This window comes from Salmo salar, chromosome ssa01 (assembly GCF_905237065.1).
Source record: "Salmo salar chromosome ssa01, Ssal_v3.1, whole genome shotgun sequence".
Taxonomy (NCBI): Eukaryota; Metazoa; Chordata; class Actinopteri; order Salmoniformes; family Salmonidae; genus Salmo; species Salmo salar.
Window position 1 is genome coordinate 36983600 of NC_059442.1, and position 23474 is coordinate 37007073.

A 23474-nucleotide genomic window follows, 5' to 3' on the forward strand; every position below is an offset into this window, starting at 1 on the left:
CACTATTTTTTTGTTGTTGCAAAAGTAGCTATGCAATTCTTTACTTTCAACCCACTTCCCTGCCTCGCTAATTATAGAAGTAACAAATTGCTCAAAGAGCAAAAGCCAGTTAGCAGGCATGAGGAGAGCCATGTTGGAACCGTGTGTGTGTTCTTACTTACACTGACATCAGCTACTGGTGGACTGACACTGACAGGGAGGTTACAGGTCATGGTGAATGTGCGTCACTGTGTGGGTGATCACCAGAATTGCCTGTCTGTCACTGTTGTGTGGGGATCTTACATAGGCTACCCTAAAAGTCTGCCTTACTCCCCTTAATGTTCAGTCTCTCGCTCCCTCTCTGTGTAGTTGTATAGGCAGGCAGAGAGTTGAGCAAATGCATAGATCAGTGGTCTATCAAGTGATGTTTAATCATAGTAAAAAACTGATATTGCAGTGATTTGTCTCATTCACCACCTCTCTCTCTCTCTCACACACACACACACACACACACACACAAGGTGGATAACAGGACAAAAAGGACAAAAAAACGTACATTGTAATTGATGGGAGTACTGTAGCTCATCCACCACTCAAATTTGCATACTCACAATCCATATGTAGCCTAAAGTTAATTATATATTTTTTTATTAGAGCTCATTTGTTCCAAGCTATTCATTCTACGGGCATTTATTAATTAAATCCACAATCTATTTCCAAGACCTCTCAAAGTAAAAAAAATATATATTCTCTTCTATTCCTATCTGATTACTTTTACTTACCGGCATCATGACTGCAGTGAAACAATAAATATGTTTATTCCAGCCAATCTCTTGGAGTAACACACTCCTCTGTCTGCCTTCTTTGCCTTCCCTAGTCTATGTTGCCTGACAGGCTGGTCCGAATAACCGGTCGGTAGAATCTGTGTCCCGCTCCAGAATCAGATGTAATGGTCCTAAAGCAACGATGCTTGATCCCACAGAGACACAGACACTGAAGGCGAAGTGTGTCGCTGCACGCAATAGTCACAGAACATCACACAGCCTAGTTGGGTGGCATGTTGTTTCAGGGAATTTGCTGCTAAACGTTACGCTGTAATGACAGTGATTGAACGAATGCACGCCACAAATAATTCGCCGATTGCCTTTACACGGTTCGACTGCCCGCCCGCGTGTTCTAATATGTAGGATAATCCAAGGACAGGACACCGACTGGGACAGACCAAATCCGCCCCAAAAATGTTTTAACAAAGATTATTGCTCTGATCTTGGTTATCCGTGAGATAGAAGCCAATTATTTGTTTTTATCCAAACTCTCTAACGTAGACTTCATATCAAGGAAAAAAACGGACATGTCAAACCACAACGTTAGTTTGACTTCCATGCCCAGACTGGTCTCATAGACTAGACATAACATAGTAAATGCAAATCCGAGACACTGACATTAGTATACGTTACGCTTAGTATGGTTATATAACATGGAAGGTTACTTAACGCAAAAACGAAAGGATGGTGGTTCGATGGAGTATAACATTAACATCTAGCTTGTTTGAATCTCATCATGGACAATTTCAGCATTTGAGCTAATTAGCAACTTTGCAACTGCTTACTACTTTTTAGCTACTTTGCAACTACTTGGGAAGTTGACTAAACCTTTCTCTAACCCTAGGCCTTTTAGAGTTAGCCACCTAGCTAACGTTAGCCACAACAAATTTGAATTCGTAACATACCATACGTTTTGCAAATTTGCAACATATTATACAAATTGCAATTCGTAACATATAATACAAAAGGATTGATGGACATCCACAAACTAAATTGTGAGTCTTGGATTTATATACAGAATAATACAAAATACTCGAAGACCACAGCATGTCAAGTCTGGATAGCCACATCATGATGGTCGGTCAGCCGGCCAGTGCAAAACCTATGTAGGCCTAGTTATTAGCAGCCAGTGCTCTAGTCCTCGTTGATGTGACAAAGAAAATCTAAATAGAACAGAACTAACTGTTTTAAATGCACAAGATAATGCAACCCAGTCTCCATCAGCAGGGGACAAATGTCAGTGACAGGCATGCTTCACACAGAGAGGAGAGGAATGATAACATTGTACTATTTTGAGGTTGAGGCAAAAAAAATATACTGATTAACATCATAAAATAGGCTAACAGAGTATTTGTCCTTTAGTTCAGTTGTTTTAACTCTAAACCAAGTTTATCTGCATGAGAGCAGTTTCAAAACAAGGATGATGCCGCTTTAAATGGAACTTCAGTGTCATCTTGTGTCCATACTGTGAAATTAGTTGCTTGCAAGGATGTATCTAAATAAAGCAGCCTAAACAAATAGTTAGCCCTTTATCTATAGTTAGTTGCAGGGAATGGGAAACAATTTATTGGATTCAATAAACTGTCATTGTTAAGTAACATAGTAGATGCAGTGAACAGTTGGGAGCTGTGAGTTGATGGTTCGGATTACGGGATGCCAAGGTCATATTTTTCGATATTCTGGTCCAGTTAAAGGGTTGTTCAGATTCACTTAGATCTGTGGACCATACTTTTGTTGTGGACCATGCTTTTGTTGTTGTTTATATATTATAGAGATCAGTCCTTTTGGAAGCCCAGATACTTTAGTTATAAATCCCATCATTGGATGGTTTGGTAGTTGGGTTTCCCAAGGGACTCCATAGGCCAGCATAGCTGACCTAAGTTTTAAATATAGAAAAAAGGAGTTGCCTGGTAATGTGCATGTGTCTTTCAAATCTTGGAATGTTCTTACACCATTACTGTCCATGATATCAGAAAGGGTACGGATTTCACATTTGTACAATTGGGAGGATGCAAATGGCCGCCCTCCAGATCGCAAGGCATTATTGTGAAATAATAGAGTATGGGCATGCTATTATGATTTCCAAATACATTGTTTTTCAATTTTACGCCAAAATAGAAATTGTGTGAGCAGTAATAGGACGAAAGCGTAGTTATTATTGTTTAAGGGACAACTCAGTGAAGACCACCTCTTCCAGGGCAATTGGAGACACTGTATATCTCTGTTCTCAGCCAGGGGGTGGAAGAATCATGTCTAAACCAATTTAGGATGGGGCGAAATGCTAGTGCCTGAAAATACAGTTTAAAGTTTGATACAAATAGTCCTCCTACATATTTCCCTCTTTGTAAGTTTGTTAATTTTATCAGGGATCGCTTACCTTGGCATATACATTTTTAAGCCGCAGCAGGCATTTTATCCCAATAGCCAAAAGGGAAAGACATGGGAAGCATTAAACTACATTGCCGTGGCAATATATTCATTTTGACAATAGATATTCTGCCGGTTAAAGAAACTGGGATATTAGTCCATCTACTGAGGTCAGATTGAACTGATGTGACCGTTCTGTTAAAGTTTCTGCCAATTGATTTATCTAAGGAAGGAAATACACTATACAGTGCCTTTGGAAAGTATTCAGACCCCTTGACCTTTTCCACATTTTGTTACGTTACAGCCTTATTCTAAAATGGATTAAATAAAACAAAATCCTCATCCATCTACACACCATACCCCAGAATGGCAAAGCAAAAACAGGTTTATAGAAATGTTTGCTAATTTATACAAATTTTAAAACAGAAATGCCTTATTTACATAATTGTTCCGACCCTTCACTATGAGACTCAAAATTGAGCTCAGGTGCATCCTGTTTCCATTGATCATCCTTGAGATGTTTTTACAACTTGATTGGAGTCCACCTGTGGTAAATTCAATTGATTGGACATGATTTGGAAAGGCACACACCTGTCTATTTAATAAGGTCCCACAGTTGATAACGCATGTTAGAGCAAAAACCAAGCCATGAGGTCGAAGGAATTGTCCGTAGAGCTCTGAGACAGGATTGTGTCGAGGCACAGATCTGGGAAGGGTACTAAAACATTTTTGCAGCATTGAAGGTCCCCAAGAACACAGTGGCCTCCATCATTCTAAAATGGAAGAAGTTGGGAACCACCAATACTCTTCCTAGAGCTGGCCGCCCGGCCAAACTGAGCAATCGGGGGAGAAGGGCCTTGGTCTGGGAGGTGACCAAGAACGCGATGGTCACTCTGACAGAGTTCCTCTGTGGAGATGGGAGAACCTTCCAGAAGGACGACCATCTCTGCAGCACTCCACCAATCAGGCCTTTATGGTACAGTGGCCAGACGGAAGCCACTCCCCAGTAAAAGGCACATGACAGCCCGCTTGGAGTTTGCCAAACGGCACCTAAAAACTCTCAGACCATGAGAAACAAGATTCTCTGGTCTAATGAAACCAAGATTGAACTCTTTGGCCTAAATGCCAAGCGTCACATCTGGAGGAAACCTGGCACCATCCCTATGGAGAAGCACGGTGGTGGCAACATTATGCTGCGGGGATGTTTTTCAGGAGGCAGAGACTGGGAGACTAGTCAGGATCGAAGGAAAGATGAATGGAGCAAAGTACAGAGAGATCCTTGATGAAAACCTGCTCCAGACCGCTCAGGGCCTCAAACTGGGGCGAAGGTTCACCTTCCAACAGGACAACGACCCTAAGCACACAGCCAAGACAATGCAGAAACGGCTTTGGGACACGTCTCTGAATGTCCTTGAGGGGCCCAGCCAGAGCCCGGACTTGAACCCGATCTAACATCTCTGGAGAGACCTGCAAATAGCTGTGCAGCAACGCTCCCCATCCAACCTAACAGAGCTTGAGAGGACCTGCAGAGAAGAATGGGAGAAACTCCCCAAATACAGGTGTGCCAAGCTTGTAGCGTCATACCCAAGAAGACTCAAGGCTGTAATCGCTGCCAAAGGTGCTTCAACAAAGTACTTAGTAAAGGGTATGAATACTTATGTAAATATGATATTTCCGTTTTTTATTTATAAATAAATTAAAACATTTTTCAAAAATCCGGGTTTTACTTTGTCATTATGGGGTATTGTATGTAGATTGATGAGGGGGAAAAAAATATTTAATACATTTTAGAATAAGGCTTCAACATAACAAAATGTGGAAATAATCACGGGGTCTGAATAGTTTCTGAACGCACTGTATATACAAAAGTATGTGGACACCCCTTCAAATTAGTGGATTCGGCTATTTCAGCCAACCCGGTTGTTGACAGGTGTATAAAATCGAGCACACAATCGAGCCATGGAATCTCCATAAACAAACATTGGCTCTAGAATGGCCTTACTGAAGAGCTAAATGACTTTCAATGTGACACCGTAATAGGATGTCACCTTTCCAACAAGTCAGTTCATCACATTTCTGCCCTGCTCGAGCTGCCCCAGTCAACTGTAAGTGCTGTTATTGTGAAGTGGAAATGCCTAGGAGCAACACCGGCAACAACGGCTCAGCCGCGAAGTAGTAGGCCACACAAGCTCACAGAACGGGACCGTCGGGTGCTGAAGCGCGTAAAAATCGTCTGTCACTACCGAGTTCTAAACTGCCTCTGGAAGCAACGTCAGTACAAGAACTGTTTGTTGGGAGCTTCGTGAAATGGGTTTCCATGGCCGAGCAGCCGCACACAAGACTAAGATCACCATGCGCAATGCCAAGCGTCGGTTGGAATGGTGTAAAGTTCGCCGCCATTGGACGCTGGAGCCATGGAAACACATTCGCTGGAGTGATGAATCACGCTACACCATCTGGCAGTCTGACAGACAAATCTGGGTTTGGCAGATGCCAGGAGAATGCTACCTGCCCGAATGCATAGTGCCAACTGTAAAGTTTGGTGGAGGAATAATGGTCTGGGGCTGTTTGTCATGGTTTGGACTAGGCCCCTTAGTTCCAGTGAAGGGAAATCTAAACGCTACAGCATACAATGACATTCTAGACAATTCTGTGGTTCCAACTTTGTGGCAACAGTTTGGGGAAGGCCCTTTCCTTTTTCAGCATGACAATGCCCCTGTGCACAAAGCGAGGTCCATACAGTAATGTGCCCGACCTCACTAATGCTCTTGTGGCTGAATGGAAGCAAGTCCCCACAGCAATGTTCTAGTGGAAAGCCTTCCCAGAGGAGTGGAGGCTGATATAGCAGCAAAGCGGGTCCAACTCCATATTAATGTCCATGATTTTGGAATGAGATGTTCGACGAGCAGGTGTTCACATACTTTTGGTCATGTAGTGTATATCTACTCCCAAATATTTCAAATGGGAAACGATTGGAATTCCATAAATAGAGACGGAGTCCTACATCGTGGTCTTGAGAGGAACTAGGGCTGATTTGATTAAATACATTCTATAACTTGAGATGAAGCTGAATTTACCTATGATCTTCAATGCATTTTGGAGCAATTGAGATACATTGTCAAGATATAGTAAAATATCATCCATGGATTCATAGTTGATTCAAAAATATCAAATAGACCTCAGGAGAAAAACAGTCCCATCCAGGTGATTTGCCTTTATTTATGCTCTCCAATGCCCTTTTGAGATCATTAAGAGAGATTTGGGCTCCCAGCAACACGGCTTCTTCTGTTAAGAGAAGAAGAGATCTTCATTATTTTAGAAAGGTCTTAGTCTGTCTTGGTGAGGAATTACAATCAAAGGTGTACAGTTCTTTATCCTCTACTGGATCAGTGTCCTTAAACCGGGACAGTTGTAGCTCAGTATGTGATGATGTGACTAGAACTTTCCGGGACATAGACATGTCTTATATGGGCAGAAAGCTTAAATTATTGTTAATCTAACTGCAGTGTCCAATTTTACAGTAGCTATTACAGCAAACAAATACCATGCTATTGTTTGAGGATAGTGCACAACCACAAAACACTTATCACGGCAACTGGTTTGATACATTCACCTCTGAAGGTAAATAATGTACTTACATTCAGTAATCTTGCTCTGATTTGTCATCTTGAGGGTCCCAGAGATAAAATGTATTGTAGTTGTGTTTGATAAAATCAATTTTTATACTCAAATGTAGGAACTGGGTTCTACAGTTTGATCCCACTGCTGTCTCTGGCTCCACCCCCACCCCGCCCGGCCATCTAGATGTGTGAAGGAAGCTAATGATCCATCATGTATGACATTCCTGGGAGTGTGTAACCTTTAATGTTTTAATGCCTTAGCATTTTTGTATGTTCTTTATACTTATGTACTTGAAAATGTATAAATTGACCAAGTCGGCACATCTGGGCAAACTCCTGGCAGACTTGATACAAAATATTGTGTAGTGATGTAATTCTTCAATGAATCAGACTGCAACTTCGCACACACGCTGCTGCCATCTTGTGGACAACATATGTATTACACCTAGAATCCTACATCACTGTCTGGCCATTCTCTTGCATTTCAAAGATGCAAAACAAATTGAAAACGCATGTTTTTTGGTTTGTATTATCTTTTACCAGATCTAATGTGTTATATTCGCAAACATTAATTTCACAATTCCACAAACTTCAAAATGTTTCATTTGCCATAGTATCAAGAATATGCATATCCTTGCTTCAGGTCTTGAGCCACAGGCAGTTCAATTTGGGTATGTCATTTTAGGCAGAAATTGAAAAAAAGTGTTCGATCCTTAACCTGTTGGGACTAGGGGGCAGTATTTTCACGGCCGGATAAAAAAAACGTACCCGATTTAAACTGGTTACTATTCTTGCCCAGAAACGAGAATATGCATATAATTAGTAGATTTGGATAGAAAACACTCTAAAGTTTTTAAAACTGTTTGAATGGTGTCTGTGAGTTTAACAGAACTCATATGGCAGGCCAAAACCTGAGAAGATTCCATACAGGAAGTGCCCTGTCTGACAATTTGTTGTCCTTCTGTTGCATCTCTATCAAAAATACAGCATCTGTGCTGTAACGTGACACTTTCTAAGGCTTCCATTGGCTCTCTAAAGCCGCCAGAAAGTGGAATGGGGTGTCTGCTGTCTCTGGGCAAAGCATAGGAGCAGAGTTTGTAAGTGGTCAGCCTGGGGACAGTGAGACTGAGATGCGTGTTCACGAGACTTCTCAATTTTTTTCTTTCAGTCTTTGAATGAATACAACGTTGCCCGGTTGGAATATTATCGCTATTTTACGAGAAAAATAGCATAAAAATTGATTTTAAACAGCGTTTGACATGCTTCTAAGTACGGTAATGGAATATTTCGATTTTTTTTGTCACGAAATGCGCTCGTGCGTCACCCTTCGGATTGTGACCTGAACGCACGAACAAAACAGAGGTATTTGGATATAACTATGGATTATTTTGAACCAAAACATCATTTGTTGTTGAAGTAGAAGTCCTTGGGAGTGCATTCTGACAAAGAACAGCAAATGTAATCCAATTTTTCTAATAGTAATTCTGAGTTTAGTGAGCCCCAAACTTGGTGGGTGTCAAATTAGCTAGCCTGTGCTGGCCGAGCTATGTACTCAGAATATTGCAAAATGTGCTTTCGCCGAAAAGCTATTTTAAAATCTGACCTAGCGTTTGCATAAAGGAGTTCTGTATCTATAATTCTTAAAATAATTGTTATGTATTTTGTCAACGTTTATCATGAGTAATTTAGTAAATTCACCGGAAGTTTTCGGTGGGTATGCTAGTTCTGAACATCACATGCTAATGTAAAAAGCTGTTTTTTGATATAAATATGAACTTGATTGAACAAAACATGCATGTATTGTATAACATAATGTCCTAGGAGTGTCATCTGATGAAGATCATCAAAGGTTAGTGCTGCATTTAGCTGTGGTTTTGGTTTTTGTGACATATATGCTTGCTTTGAAAATGGCTGTGTGATTATTTGTGTCTATGTACTCTCCTAACATAATCTAATGTTTTGCTTTCGCTGTAAAGCCTTTTTGAAATCGGACAATGTGGTTAGATTAACGAGAGTCTTATCTTTAAAATGGTGTAAAATAGTTGATTGTTTGAGAAAATTTAATTGTGGTATTTTAGTTGGTTTTGTATTTCGCGCCGTGCGATGCCATTGGCTGTTGGCTAGGGATTCTGCAGGCGGAACGAGGTTCTGCTAGCGGAACATCTGTCCTCAACAGGTTAATGAAGAATGCTTTTCCAACAGTCTTGAAGGAGTTCCCATATATGCTGAGCAGTTGTTGGCTGCTTTTCCTTCAATCAGCGGGTCAAGTCATCCAAAACCATCTCAATTGGGTTGAGGTCGGGTGATTGTGGAGGCCAGGTCATCTGATGCAGCACTCCATCACTCTCCTTCTTGGTCAAATAGCCTTTACACAGCCTGGATGTGTGTCGGGTCATTGTCCTGTTGAAAAACAAATGATAGTCCCGCTATGCGCAAACCAGATGGGATGGTGTATCGCTGCAGAATGCTGTGGTAGCCATGCTGGTTAAGTGTGCCTTGAATTCTAAATAAATCACTGACAGTGTCACCAACAAAGCACCCCTACACCATCACACGTCCTCCTCCATGCTTCATGGTGGGAACCACACATGCGGAGATCATCCGTTCACCTACTCTGTGTCTCACAAAGACACGGTAGTTGGAAGCAAAAATCTAAAATATGGATTCATCAGACCAAAGGACAGATTTCCACCGGTCGATTGTCCATTGCTCGTGTTTCTTGGCCCAAGCAAGTCTCTTCTTCTTATTGGTGTCCTTTAGAGGTGGTTTCTTTGCAGCAATTCGACCATGAAGGCCTGATCCACGCAGTCTCCTCTGAACAGTCGATGTTGAAATGTGTCTGTTACTTGAACTCTGTGAAGCATTTATTTGGACTTGAATTTCTGAGGCTGGTAACTCTAATGAACTTATCCCTCATTAGAGCCAGTTTCATCATAGCACTTGATGGTTTTTGCAACTGCACGTGACATTTTCTAGATTGACTGACCTTCATGTCTTAAAGTAATGATGTACTGTCGTTTCTCTTTGCTTATTGGAGCTCTTGCCATAATATGGATTTGGTCTTTAACCAAATAGGGCTATCTTCTGTATACCACCCCCACCTTGCCACAACACAACTGATTGGCTCAAAGAAAATTAAGGAAAGAAATTCAACAAATGAACTTTAGACAAGGCACACCTGTTAATTGAAATGCATTCCAGTTGACTACCTCATGAAGCTGGTTGAGAGAATGCCAAGAGTGTGCAAAGCTGTCATCAATGCAAAGGGTGGCTATTTGAAGAATCTCAAATATAAAATATATGTTGATTTGTTTAACACTTCTTTGGTTACTACATGACTCCATATGTGTTATTTCATGGTTTTGACATCTTCACTAGTATTCTACAATGCTGAAAATAGTACAAATAAAGAAAAACCCTTGAATGAGTAATTCCAGGGTTTGAGTAGGTGTGTCCAAACTTTTGACTGGTACTGTATGAATCTCAAAATAATAGACATTTATTAAGTGTGAAGCAGAAAGTGAATATCCAACAGAAATTAGTAATAAATATTTACAGTAACATTGTTAGGGCAGACTAAAATGAAAACAATGCCTTCCAATAACGAGAAAGTTATGTTTGTTTTGATTGTTTTTAAACTTTACAAAAGGGGTAAAAGCAGAACATTGTTTGAGAGTGATCCATGTGTATTAGCAGTAGTGATTGAGAAGGTCGTCCTATTGGGAAGAAGGGAGAGTCCTAGTTGAGGGAAACAGATATGGAGACTAATGAAAGTAACAAAGTGAATGGTAATATTAGTGGCTTTCAGATAGCACTCTAATAATGCAATGTCTTAGTAATTTGAAGTAAATGTTTCAATACAAGGTCATGACAAACAGAGGGATTGAGCATTGGGACTGATATTAAATTAAAGGCCGCACCTGTTGTTTGAGTTAGAGATAAGCATCCTGTGGACAAATAGATAGCCGCCAGTACTTACTGAACTCAAACAGGCTGTAGTGGGACAGAGGTATAAATAATTTAATAAAATACGTTTTTGACCATTTCCAATTATTATTACTCAATTCTATCGTTTGGGTAGCACCAGTGATTTAAGTAAGAAGGTAATGTCATCTAAAACAGTAATCTGTTTCCATTACGTAGAACTGTGTCCAGAATTCAAGTAAATGGTTATAGTTCCGAATATTGAGCTGATAAGCCAGCACCAACTTTTTGAAGGTCCTATCAGATTTGTTAAATAACAGGTTTCATATTTTGACAAGTTGATGTCAATGCAACAGGTCAAAATTATAAGATAAGAAGAGAAGGACTCTAGGGTTGTTTACTTTAGAAGGTGCCTATTCCGCTTAAAGGGACACTGTATCATCTGATTTGTCTGAAGTATAATTCTGGATATGCATGGTTTTAACAAGGCTTCCTGCCCAAGATGCAGTAAACTCAATTAAGATTAAGAATTTTTTGTACTAAGTTTACCAATGAATCTGTATTACCAATGGTGCCTTAGGGGAACAGCTAGTATAAAGGTATCCAGATCCGGCTGTTAAGGGACCTCCCAAATTAAGTAAGTCCTGGCCATTTTGTTTATTTTTACCCTACGTTTTACCACAAACGCCAACACCCACACAACCCACCTGTTAGGTACAGGGAAAGAAACACTCACTTAATGGGGTGGAATGATCTCGGACTTCTGTTCTGACTTTCTGATCACCATCACTAGAAAGGCTAGAGACATTGGGTGAGACTTAAATATAATATGTAAACACTAATAATTAGATAGAAGTTTATAATTTATCAATAGTCCTATTTGTGATTCAAACCAGGGAAGAGAGAGCGCTGCACCTGAATGAGGGACACCTGTCTCTAGTCTATTTTACTATTTCTTTAATTACCTTATGGGATACAATTATTTTAAGATGGAGTTATCAAGGGTTGTAATTCAAATTGTATTTGTTATTTTAATTTAACCGGCAGTGTTGTTTTTTACACATGCTAGTTGTGTCAAAAGGGAAGAAGTGTATTGTTGTTGTTTTGTTTTTGTCGTGCTTCAATACAAATCTCACCAGATTGGGTCTGCTGGATGGTCTGGATTTCTCCCTAAGGATTTTTCCCTAAGGATTAGCCCTCTATCTCCCTGACCCTGTAACCCTGCGGTGAGAATGCCAAGATTATAGGGGAGTATAAGAACATTTTGAAGAAAAAAATGGTTTTAACTGTGTGTTGTTATTCTCTTTGACATTTGTCTTAGAAATCTGTATTAAGAATGTTGTTTATCATACAGTGAATAATTTGTCAGGATTTGTTGAATCAGAAATGCCCTAAAGTAAACTGTTGTTCTGGTCTGTCCTCTCTCGAGGTTATGGCGAAGGTGACCACAGATGGTATCTAGACGTAATGGGAAGGGATCATTCGACCGAGAAGTGTGAACCTCACCCCCTCTAACCGGCTGAAGTAATGGCGACAATGGTGTTCACTATAGTCCTTCACCTGAGTCCGAGACAGCAACCTGTACACAGCATCCAGTCGAAGCGATCAACTGCCTTTTCTCTCATGCCTTTTCTCTCAGGGGTACGACGAGTCCACGTGGAGTAAGCATGGAGAGATCCCGTCCAAACTTCTCTCATGCTGCTGGTGTACTAGTAAGAAAATGGACAAGACATAATGGACCATAAATGACAGGTGAGCAATTCGTCTGCTTGGGAAAATCTGATTATTACCCAGATATTGAAATCGGGATATTATCAAGGGCCATCCACTTTGAACATGTGCCATTGGGAGGACAAACTGTAAAGCTATCTGAATAAGAAAATTAAGAAAAGCCGTGAGGGGGGTGGTCAACCATGCCCTAATTGATTTAGGCATGTCCAAAATTGTTTATTAGGGGTATCAGGTTGATTGTAATTTAAACATAAAATGCATTGAGATACCATTCTGTCATTAACATGCCACTCACAACAAAAGCTCCAGCTGAAATGTCATTGCCAGAATCCATAAATTAAATTGTGTAATGAAGCATACGTGTAACTGTATGAAGTGAAGGTCTTAAGTTAGAACATTCTACTGCAATGGTTTTATAAGTACAACCTAGAATGAAGGGTTTGAAAGTGTCTTTGGTTTTGTGTTGATTTCCCTTACTTTATTAGAAGTATAGAACGTTTTGATAGAAGCTATAATCTAATGCTTACCTTAAAATGTTACGATTATTATCACAGAAGTGATAAGAGGGAATGTGAAGGAACATTTTGTTTTTGCTTTTCTAATAGACAATTTGAATGGGTTCATGCAAATGACTGATTGATCGTGCCAGGGAGGGATCCTCATGATCAGTATCTTCAATTTGGCAGTACACCCAGAACATTGTTTTGAGAACGGAAAGGGATATCTCAGCTTCAAGGTCTTAGCTTGGAGAGAAGAAGCTTCGTGAGGCATTGGTCGGTCTCATGCATGAACCAAATGTTAGTGATGAATTCATTATGAATAAGCTAAATCATGCAAATGTGACTTGTCTGTGTAAACAGTATATAAGACAACTAACAGGAATGCCCCGGGGGAGCTCACTTCATACCTGTACTTTATGCATCTAAGTTTGACTGTGACCACTTCAGATTGCTGTTAATAAAGAATGATTAATTTAAGATTTACTTCAGGTGTCCCTGGTGGTAATTTCCACAACAATCTCTACAAGATAAAGAAACTTAAGCAGGAATACAATCTTTTACTTTTGAAGAGAACCAAAAACTACAGATTAAACTCAAATAAAGTACACTACTTAATGGCAAATAAACCTGTTAAATATCTCACAGCACTCACAAAACGAATACATGCTACTGCCAGTTATAATTTAAAAAGTTAAAGATACAAAAGAGGTCATTAGAATCAACAAAGCAATTGACAATTTTAAAAGCTTCTATGAAATGATATATACAGTGCCATCAGAAATTATTCAGACCCCTTAACTTTTTCCACATTGTTACGTTACAGCCTTTTCTAAAAATGGATAACATTTTTTTTTTAATTCTCAGCAATCTACAAACAATATCCCATAATGACAGAGCTCCAGAGTTCCTCTGTGGAGATGGTTGTCCTTCTGGAAGGTTCTATCATCTCTGCAGTACTACACCAATCAGGCATTTATGGTAGAGTGGCCAGACGGAAGCACCTCCTCAGTAAAAGGCACATGACAGCCCGCTTGGAGTTTGCCAAAAGGCACCTAGACTCTCAGACCATGAGAAACAAGATCCCTTTGTTATGGCATGCCTAAATATGTTCAGGAGTAAAAAATGTACATAACAAGTCAAATAAGTTGCATGGACTCACTGTGTACAATAAAAATTACTATTTTCATTATGCCCTTTTTCACCAGATTTGACCTTTAACCCTTAAATTGCCTTAAAAATTAAAATGTAACATCCCATCATTGTTTGATCTAGCATGGATGACAGCCTTCAACAAGCAAAAAAAAATAATAAGCAAGTACTTTTTCCAGGTTGGCTGGTCTACTACAATGTAATGAAACAGGCAGGGAGTGCGCTCAAGTCCTCAACCTTCTAGCCCGTAAGCCCTGCGCGCCATCGACTATGCCACAAAAGCATGCTCATATGGCAGAGTCAATATCCAAGCTCATAAACCAAGGGTCGTTACAGTATTTACTCTGAAATGACATAGTAAAATGGTAATATCATGATAATAACTATAGGCTAAATTACATTTGATTCAAGATTCATTCAAATAATCCCGACTAGGCACCATTTGGTACCAGGCAGTTACCCAAATATGTTGAGATAATTGACTTCTTGAAATATTTACCAGAAAATAGAATACACGATTTCATTGAACGTATGTGGTAAATACAGTATTTGTGCAGATTTGTGCTCATGCCTTCATGATAATGTTTTGAATAACAATAAAGGCTGTTATACTTATTAAATACACTTATTTTAGCCTTTCCCTAACTTGCAGATGACCCTACCACCAACAACTAGTAACAATTAAAAATATTTCTTTAATGATTAACAACTACAGTAGTTGAGGAAAATATCAGTGCTAACAACTCTTTTCAGAATATTTACTTTAATCAAATTCAATTTTACTATTTAGACTAGTTTTCTTGAGTATTCTTTTTTTGCTTTGAGTATAATCAATAACTGTTCTTATACTAATCAGTTTCCTTTGAGTAAACCTTGACAATAACACTTATCTTCTTACTGAATGCAGCAGTTTTGCTATTAGCATCTTTGAAGCTGAGACACATCTTGGGTTTGTAGTTTTCAAAGTACATTAGTTGTTTTGAGTTGAAGGCCCCACGTCTCTTTCTGAGAGAAGAAAAAAGGATGGCATTTTGATGGCAATCATTATGTATTTTAATGATTTGGCTTTCTGATGGCACTTTGAATGTCATATTGAAAGACGTATTCCGGAATCAGCTCATCATAACTTATATTATCTTCATTTTTAATCACACTGGCAAGAATATTTGATCTAAAGTAGTGATGGCAATGGTTGAAATGTCACAATATGATCAATGGAGAGAACTTACTGTCTTATAAAGTGAACAGCATCTTCATATTCCATCCCACACTCAATCAACGCCAACGCTACCAGGACTGGGGCTCTGGAGAGAAATTATATAAATTATATCAAGTGTACTGTAGAGATGAGAAAGTTGATGTGTAATATAAACAACAAATTTGAGAATTAAATGGTCATTATTCATAACCTATTCAGTACACACTGCTTTTGCTATGAGTTGGTGGCTAGCAGACATTTGAAGGAAGATGAAGATACAATAGGCAAATAGATTGAACATGTACGCAGATAACTCACCGACCCAAACCCGCCACACAATGCACTGCTATGCAACAACCGGGTTCGTCTCGGAATTTACACTTGAGGAGGTTGAGCCAGTCATCAACGACATGTTCAGGGGGTGAAGAACCATCGTCAAATGGCCAATCCTGTTTGAGGAAAACATATGGTTGGTATTAGGCTCCATTAATGGATGAATTTATTAGGTAGCGTAATTGATAGGCCTAACGCTTTCATTCAACCTCCATCATTACGAAAAAGATAGACCTAGATGTCATGTAGATACAGTGAACAATTGGAACCAGAATGCTTGAAGCTCCAACCAAATCTGAAGGTCTCTGATGGGTTAACATCATGGCAGAAGAGAAAAAAAAGTAGTTTTACCACAACAGTGATGCCTTCCTGCTCCACAGGGGTTTTGTCGTAAGGGGCATTACACACTCTGACTAGTGTCTGCACACCAAAAGCCTTGAGGTCTTGATTACAAATGAAGTGTTTTAGGTTAGTAATCAAGACACTGTTTTTCAGTACATTCCAATCTTGCTTGACAAAAGAATAAACTAAAAAAACGCAAGCATATGGGGATATGTATTATAGGAGTTAATACTGTACCTCTATAAATTTCACCAGCTGGGAGTTGGTGGGGTTGTGGGTGATCAGACACTTTATACACTCATAGGTGAACTCAACAGGGGCCTGGCGATTCATCTTGACAGACAGTTGGAGAAGGCAGTCTTCCAGGAGAGTTTGAACAGTCCAGCAGTAGAGAAAAATACTACAAAATGGGTGAGTGATTGGGTATAAAGGTGGTTATTGAAAGATATAGGCTATAGAAAACGGGGTGAAAGTAAATAAAAAGTGGAATATGAAAAGGAAACAAAACATTCAGGAATGGTTTATAGTTGCTAAACGGCTGGATTAACTCAATCGAAGCCATATACTTGGGAGAAATATCAGCCTCTCTCTCTCCAGGAGTACTGGTCAACTTCAGGTGGGGTATTTCTTCATGTTTGGCTAAAGGCTGCTTACTTGTCCACAATGACCAGGTGCTGGTGCTGTGCCTGGCAGAAGTCGCCACAGTTCCTCACCCTCACAAACGCCATAAATGTGCAGCCTCGAAAACACATTGATCACAGGAAGATAACAGTCACAGGGAGACATGGCTTTAGCAGCAACACAGCCCAAGTAAAACATATAGACTAGCTGTAGAACTAAATCAGATAGAATACAGCACAAGCAATTCAGGCTATATAAGTCCAACAGAGGTCGTGTGTGTCACGTTGTATTACATGTGTCATGTAACATTGATTTGCAATAATAAAATAGGCCTACATGTTAAAAAAAAAAACAATGAGAAAATCTATGAGTGAAACAAACCGTTGTGTGCTGAGTAACGTTGAGTTCATCCAGTGTGCACAAGGCAGTGTGACAGCTGCACACATTGATTCTTCTCTCTACGGTGGCTCAGCCTAGGGCTCCTGCTGCTCACAAAGGGCTCCTGACGTGGCTAAAACATAGCTTAAAAAAGCCCAATTAAGGAAAAATGCTGTGTAACGTTAGCCTAGTAAGAATATAATACATTTTACATTCCATGAATGTTTCATTCAGCTCATAGAAGAGGTACAATACAATTTATTTACACTGAAGAATAAAAAACGCAACATGCAACAAAAATAGTCAATTGAAATAAATTCATTCGGCCCTAATCTACGGATTTCACATGACTGGGAATACAGATACGCATCTCTTGGTCACAGACACCTTAAAAAGAAGGTAGGGGCGTGGATCAGAAAAACAGTATCTGATGTGACCACCATTTCCCTCATGCAGCACAACACATCTCCTTCGCATAGAGTTGATCAGGCTGTTGACTGTGGGTTGTGGAATGTTGTCCCACTCCTCTTCAATGGAAGTGTGAAGTTTCTGGATATTGACGGGAACTGGTACATGCTGTCGTACACGTCGTTCCAGAGCATCCCAAACGTGCTCAATGGCTGATATGTCTGGTGAGTATGCAGGCCATGAAAGAACTGGGATATTTTTAGCTTCCAGGAATTGTGTATAGATCCTTGCGACATGTGCCGTGAATTATCATGCTGAAACATGAGGTGCTGGCGGCGAAAAAAATGGCACGACAATGGGTCTCAGAATCTCATCACGGTATCTCTGCTCATTCAAATTTCCATCGATAAAATGCAATTGTGTTCATTGTCCGTAGGTTTTGCCTGCCTAAACCATAACCACACCGCCACCATGGGGCACTCTGTTCACAACGTTGACATCAGCAAACCGCTCACCCACACAACACCATACACACTGTCTGCCATCTGCCAGGTACAGTTGAAACCAGAATTAATCCGTGAAGAGCACACTTCTCCAGCGTGCCAGTGGCCATCGAACATTTCCCACTTAAGTCAGTTACGATGCCACACTGCAGTCAGATCAAGACCCTGGTGACGATGACGAGCACTCAGATGAGCTTCCCTGAGATGGTTTTTGACAATTTATGCAGAAATTCTTCGATTGTGCAAACCCAGTTTCATCAGCTGTCCGGGTGGCTGGTCTCAGATGATCCTGTAGGTGAAGAAGCCGGATGTCGTGGTTACACGTGGTCTGCGGTTGTTAGGCCGGTTGGACGTACTACCCAAGTTCTCTAAAATGACATTGGAGGCGGCTTATGGACATGCAATTCTCTGGCACCAGCTCTGGTGGACATTCCTGCAGTCAACATGCCAATTGCACACTCCCTCAAAACTTGAGACATCTGTGGCATTGTGTTGTGTGACAAAACTGCACATTTTAGAGTGGCCCTTTATTGTTCCCAGCACAAGGCGCACCTGTGTAATGATCATGTGGTTTAATCAGTTTCTTGATATGCCACACCTGTCAGGTGGATTGTTTATCTGGGCAAAAGAGAAATGCTCAGTAACAGGGATGAAAATGAATGTGTGCACAAAACATGAGAGAAAAGCTTTCTGTGCATATGGAACATTTCTGGTACCTTTTATTACAGCTCACGAAACCAACACTTTACATGTGTTTACATTTCAGTTCAGTGTACAAACATTACAGCTCTTTATCACTCTATCAGTCTGTCTCTGGGTGGGTACAATTTGTGGAACGTTCCAACAGGAATCTGTTTAAAAAACTTCGTAAAGTACAACGTTGCCAACAAACGTATACAAGTAACACGATCATCTCACCTAGCTAACTAGCTGCAGAAAAGGCATCAACTCACCACGTAGCTTATTCTTAATGTCTGTCCATAGGCTACCAGAGTGAGGACACACATTTTTAGGAATAAACGTGGTGAGTGAAAAATAATATTGAAAAAGCCCACTCCTTACCCAGTATCTTATTCTGCCGCTATACAACTTTGTATGCGTTGTTTGTTGGCAACCTTGTTATTTACGAAGTTTTTGGAACAGATTCCTGTTGGAACGTTCCACAAATTATACCCACTCTTTGTCTCTCCATGAAGTCTCTCCGTCTGTACAAACATAGCATAAATAGTACAATACAGTTCATGCAATAATATTGATATACGTAACTAACTATTGCAGATTAACTTGCATTTAATCACCGTGATTATCTAGCTATAAACTAGCATTTGCCATACAGTATTTGGGAGTCAAGCTAACACGTTAGAAACGCAGCAAATCTAGCTCGTAAATGTATGTGTAGTTAACTAGCTAGTTACTTACAAAAAGCTGTTTAATAAAGTATTCAATGACAATTCGGTGAAAGACAGGTTGACAAAAGCAACGTATCCGTTTGTTGACAGCAGTGCTAAACAAGTTTTAGCTTCTAGCGGCTTGGTGTATACCACGTGACTGACGTGACGTCAATGTTTGCGCTGGAAAAACAATACAGTGAGCATTTTTATTCATATTCTCAACACCAGAGGGAGTCCTTGACCCACAGTTTAGTAACATTGATTTTGGGCGAAAATACATAGTTTTTTTATTATTTCATGTTATTTCAATGATGGACATTGGTGATGAAACATGATATTGAATGTTTGCCAAATTCTGACGGCAGACACCCATTCAAAAAACCAAAAAAACATTTTGCCTTGACAAGAAACCTAGTAGACGTATTAATTGCCATATAGGTTATTCAGTCCTCATTCAGTGTTATATGTTAGGCTTACATAAAGTAATTGCAGTTTCATTAACATGGATACCACAGGTGTGAAATGCTACTATTACGCTTCTTCTTACAGTAAGCCTACAGCCCACAGCCATACTCTCTCATTGAGGTTGGGTGGGCTTGTAACAACATGTCTGGTCTTGTGTGGTTTCCTCATGAATAGATAAACACACACCCACACCCTCTGATCAACAGGTAGAAAAACTACACCACTGGCAATATTATACACTCCTCATCACTCACTCCTCACACACCTGGGGCAGGTAGGCTAGGCTGTTTGCACTCTGTAGTTTTCCAGGTGACAACAGGCTAAACCCTTGTTCAGGTTTGACAGGATTTCTGAAGTGGAACGGGAAGCTACTTGATAGAAGCTTCCAGCTGTGTTGTTCTGCTGTAATATTTCATAATATTCCAGGTAAGGTCATTTTGAGTCTACTTTAAGAAACACATGCCTTAACTATATTATCTTAGGGAAATGGGGGTAAATAAACTTTAAAATTCAGAAAACTGGAGGTAGGCCTACCACAGTATACGCTCTGTACAATATAACCACTCCTGTTTCCATACCTGTCTCTCAAATATGTTTATAATCTCTACACATTAAGTGTTCTATACTCAAGGGGCTTAACATGTCTTTAATAATAATAATAATACATTTTATTTGACAGACGCCTTTCAGGACACTCAAGGATACCATCCTTTAGCAGTACATAAAATCAAATGCATCAATCAATGGTGTAATTTAAAGTAATACGGTTTTACACTCGTTAACACTTACCGTCACAAAAGTATTGTTTTAGAACCTGTTTAAAACGGATGAGGGACAGAATGTCTGACTAATGCATGTCTTACAAGAGTAAAGATGCTACAATAACTATGGTCGGAGCGTTAACTTGAACACTTTGTAATAAGATTTGACATTTCTTCTATTGTTACTCCTATCAAATGTGTACATCTCAATTGGCTTTTTTCAATGAGATTAACTGGTTGGTCATACTTTTATTTCAAAACATCTTTACACCGTCTGTTCAGTGAATGTTGCTTGTTTAGACTAATGTTGATTAGAGCCCGATGATGTGTTGTGAATGTAGAGATAACATATTTTTGCTCTCTACAAACATAGCAATATCTCTGTACACATTTAAATGACAATTTACTGGCGAGTACTGTTGTTGCAAAGACTTCAGTAATAATAAATCATTCAATCAAATATAATCATGATCTGGAATGCTGAATACTTGTCAAATACTCTCTAACAGTTAATAGTCTGAGTGGATGTTGGAGGCATGCAATACAGTGATATAGTTTTACATCATTACTGACATTATGGAAAAGTAGGCGTTCTATTTTACATTTCTCTAAGGCCTACAGTTTCAAAATTGATTGCTGTGCTTCGGAGCGCTAAAAGCATTTAGAGCTGATAAATCCTATCAGAAGGTAGATTAGTTTAATCTCCATGGACTAATTATATATGATGTAACACAAAAACTGATACACATACCGTATCCCATTTAGATCTAGTTTTATTTAGGCTTCCAATTCATGATGGAGGAAATGACGAGTCAAGAATACAATTCTCTCATTTCTTTTCATCAAGAGTTTTAGAATACATATACTTCCAGTATTGTAAATGGGGTGTGGTTTCTTCATTTAGTAACCTCGTTTCCTAGACTGCTTTGTGGAAGACTCACAAAGTAGCAAGCGAGAGCTAATGCCATCACCAATGCCATCATAGTCTATTTTACAGCACTGAAAAGGAAGGACGATTGGCTGTGTTGGTGTCTTTGTAGCCAGGTTAAGTCTATTTATTTAATTGATGACAGACTGATTGTAACCTTGTGTGTGACCATTTTGCCTTGTGACTGACTTCTGACTCTCTCTGTGTTCATGGTGCCTGTGTTGACAGTCCGCAGGGATGAACTGGTCAGCACTAGAGAGCCTCCTTAGCGGGGTCAACAAGTACTCCACAATGTTCGGCCGTGTGTGGCTGTCCATGGTATTTGTGTTTCGTGTCATGGTGTTCGTGGTGGCCGCCCAGCCCGTGTGGGGAGACGAGACCAAGGACTTTGTGTGCAACACCAGGCAGCCCGGCTGCACCAACGTCTGCTACGACAGCATCTTCCCCATCTCACACATCCGCCTGTGGGCCCTACAGCTCATTTTCGTCACCTGTCCCTCTCTCATGGTGGTGGCGCACGTCAAGTACCGCGAGGGGAAGGATTCAAAGTATACTGCCCAACACCAGGGCTCTCACATGTACGCCAACCCAGGGAAGAAACGTGGAGGCCTGTGGTGGACCTACCTGGTCAGCCTGATCTTCAAGGCCGGGTTTGATGTAGCCTTCCTCTACATTCTCTACTATATCTACCACGGGTATGACATGCCACGGCTCTCCAAGTGTGCCCTGGAGCCTTGCCCCAACACAGTGGACTGCTACATCTCCAGGCCCATGGAGAAGAAGATCTTCACCATCCTCATGGTGGTCTCCTCAGCCCTCTGCGTCTTCATGTGCATACTGGAGATGTTCTATCTGGTGGGCATGCGCTTACAGAAGGTGCTCAAAGTATGGCAGGCCAACAAGAGACTGCTCTTTGCTGAGCGCCATAAGGTCACCAACATTGCTCTGCCGAGGTCATCGTACATCAGGGTAGATCCAACTATTGGGAGCCAGCAGAACATCAACAGACAGAAGAAGGCAGAGGAGGCTGCTGCCACAGGCCTGTAGCCCTGATCTATATGATTTTGGTGCATATTGGGACTATGCAAGAATCATGAAGAACAGAAGGACCTTACACAGGAATAAGAAGCTTTATAAATGGACTCCTACATGTGCAGATAACTGTGGTGTGTGTCTGCTTGTGGTTCGTTGTGTTTTCTGTTTACTTTGGTTTGTTAACTTCTGTTGCCGTTTGTTTACATAGCTTACAATTGTTCATCTGTTTTTTATGTTTCAGCTCTCTAGCACTTATTATGTAGTACTTATATGATATTATTGTCACGGGTGTCGTAGGGTTTAGACCAAGACCCCGCGGGAAAATGTATACTCATCTTTTATTGAAGGACAAAGAAGGAAAAAACCAAAACGTATACAAAAAAACCACGGCGACAAAGAATTGGCCCGGTAAAGCACAAAGCTATACACAGCAATAATCTCCCACAAAATCCCATGACAAAACACATACCTATTTATAGGACCTTCAATCAGAGGCAACGATAGACAGCTGCCTCCAACTGAAGGCCCCAACACCAATTAACTAAACATAGAAATACAAACGACTAGACTGAACATAGAACTAAACTAACATAGAACAATAACCAAAACCCTGGACTAATAAATCAAATACCCCTCTACATAAACAACCACCCCGAACCATATAAACCAAATACCCCCTCTACATGAACACATACACAAACACAGCCTGAACCACATAAAACAAATACCCCCTGCCACGTCCTGACCAAACTATAAGAACAAATAACTCCTTTACTGGTCAGGACGTGACAATTATGTCATATTCATATTTTTTGTTTTAGCCATTTCATTGACTTGAAGAGTATTTCAAATCCCCAACCTAGTCAAGATAGAATTATATTACAGAACATCAATGTACATTTTAAATAGCTTTCCCAATATTTAACATCCAGAGATTTAAGGGTTTATAGTAAAATGGCAAAAACAAATACAGACTTTTTGCACAGTAATGTTTTATAAATGTTTAATATTCAAGAA

The 23474-nt window shown here is 40.1% G+C and overlaps 2 protein-coding genes and 1 long non-coding RNA gene across 3 annotated transcripts in view; 1 reads left to right on the forward strand and 2 right to left on the reverse strand.

Annotated features, from left to right (window-relative positions):
- LOC106601027 (apoptosis-stimulating of p53 protein 1) overlaps positions 1-1366 on the reverse strand; it is a 45522-nt gene extending 44156 nt beyond the window's left edge. Inside the window, exon 1 of the mRNA XM_014192936.2 lies at positions 762-1366. Within this exon, the coding sequence (XP_014048411.1) occupies positions 762-770 (9 nt within the window). The 5' untranslated portion in view covers positions 771-1366. The remainder of the gene's footprint in view (positions 1-761) is intronic.
- A 10932-nt stretch (positions 1367-12298) lies between these two features.
- LOC106601649 (uncharacterized) lies at positions 12299-17315 on the reverse strand. The gene is made up of 3 exons (XR_006769687.1): positions 15611-17315; positions 15324-15398; positions 12299-15099 (listed from the first exon to the last, which is right to left on the reverse strand). It is a non-coding gene; the product is annotated as an uncharacterized lncRNA (long non-coding RNA).
- A 2679-nt stretch (positions 17316-19994) lies between these two features.
- On the forward strand, positions 19995-23474 carry LOC106601641 (gap junction beta-4 protein-like). The gene is made up of 2 exons (XM_014193984.2): positions 19995-20159; positions 21651-23474. Exon 2 carries the CDS (start codon positions 21660-21662, stop codon positions 22467-22469), a length of 810 nt encoding a protein of 269 aa, XP_014049459.1. The 5' UTR covers positions 19995-20159; positions 21651-21659; the 3' UTR covers positions 22470-23474.

Coding starts and splice junctions, on each gene's coding strand:
- LOC106601641 (XM_014193984.2), top strand. CDS start 21,660: ATGAACTGGTCAGCACTAGAGAGCCTCCTTAGCGGGGTCAACAAGTAC.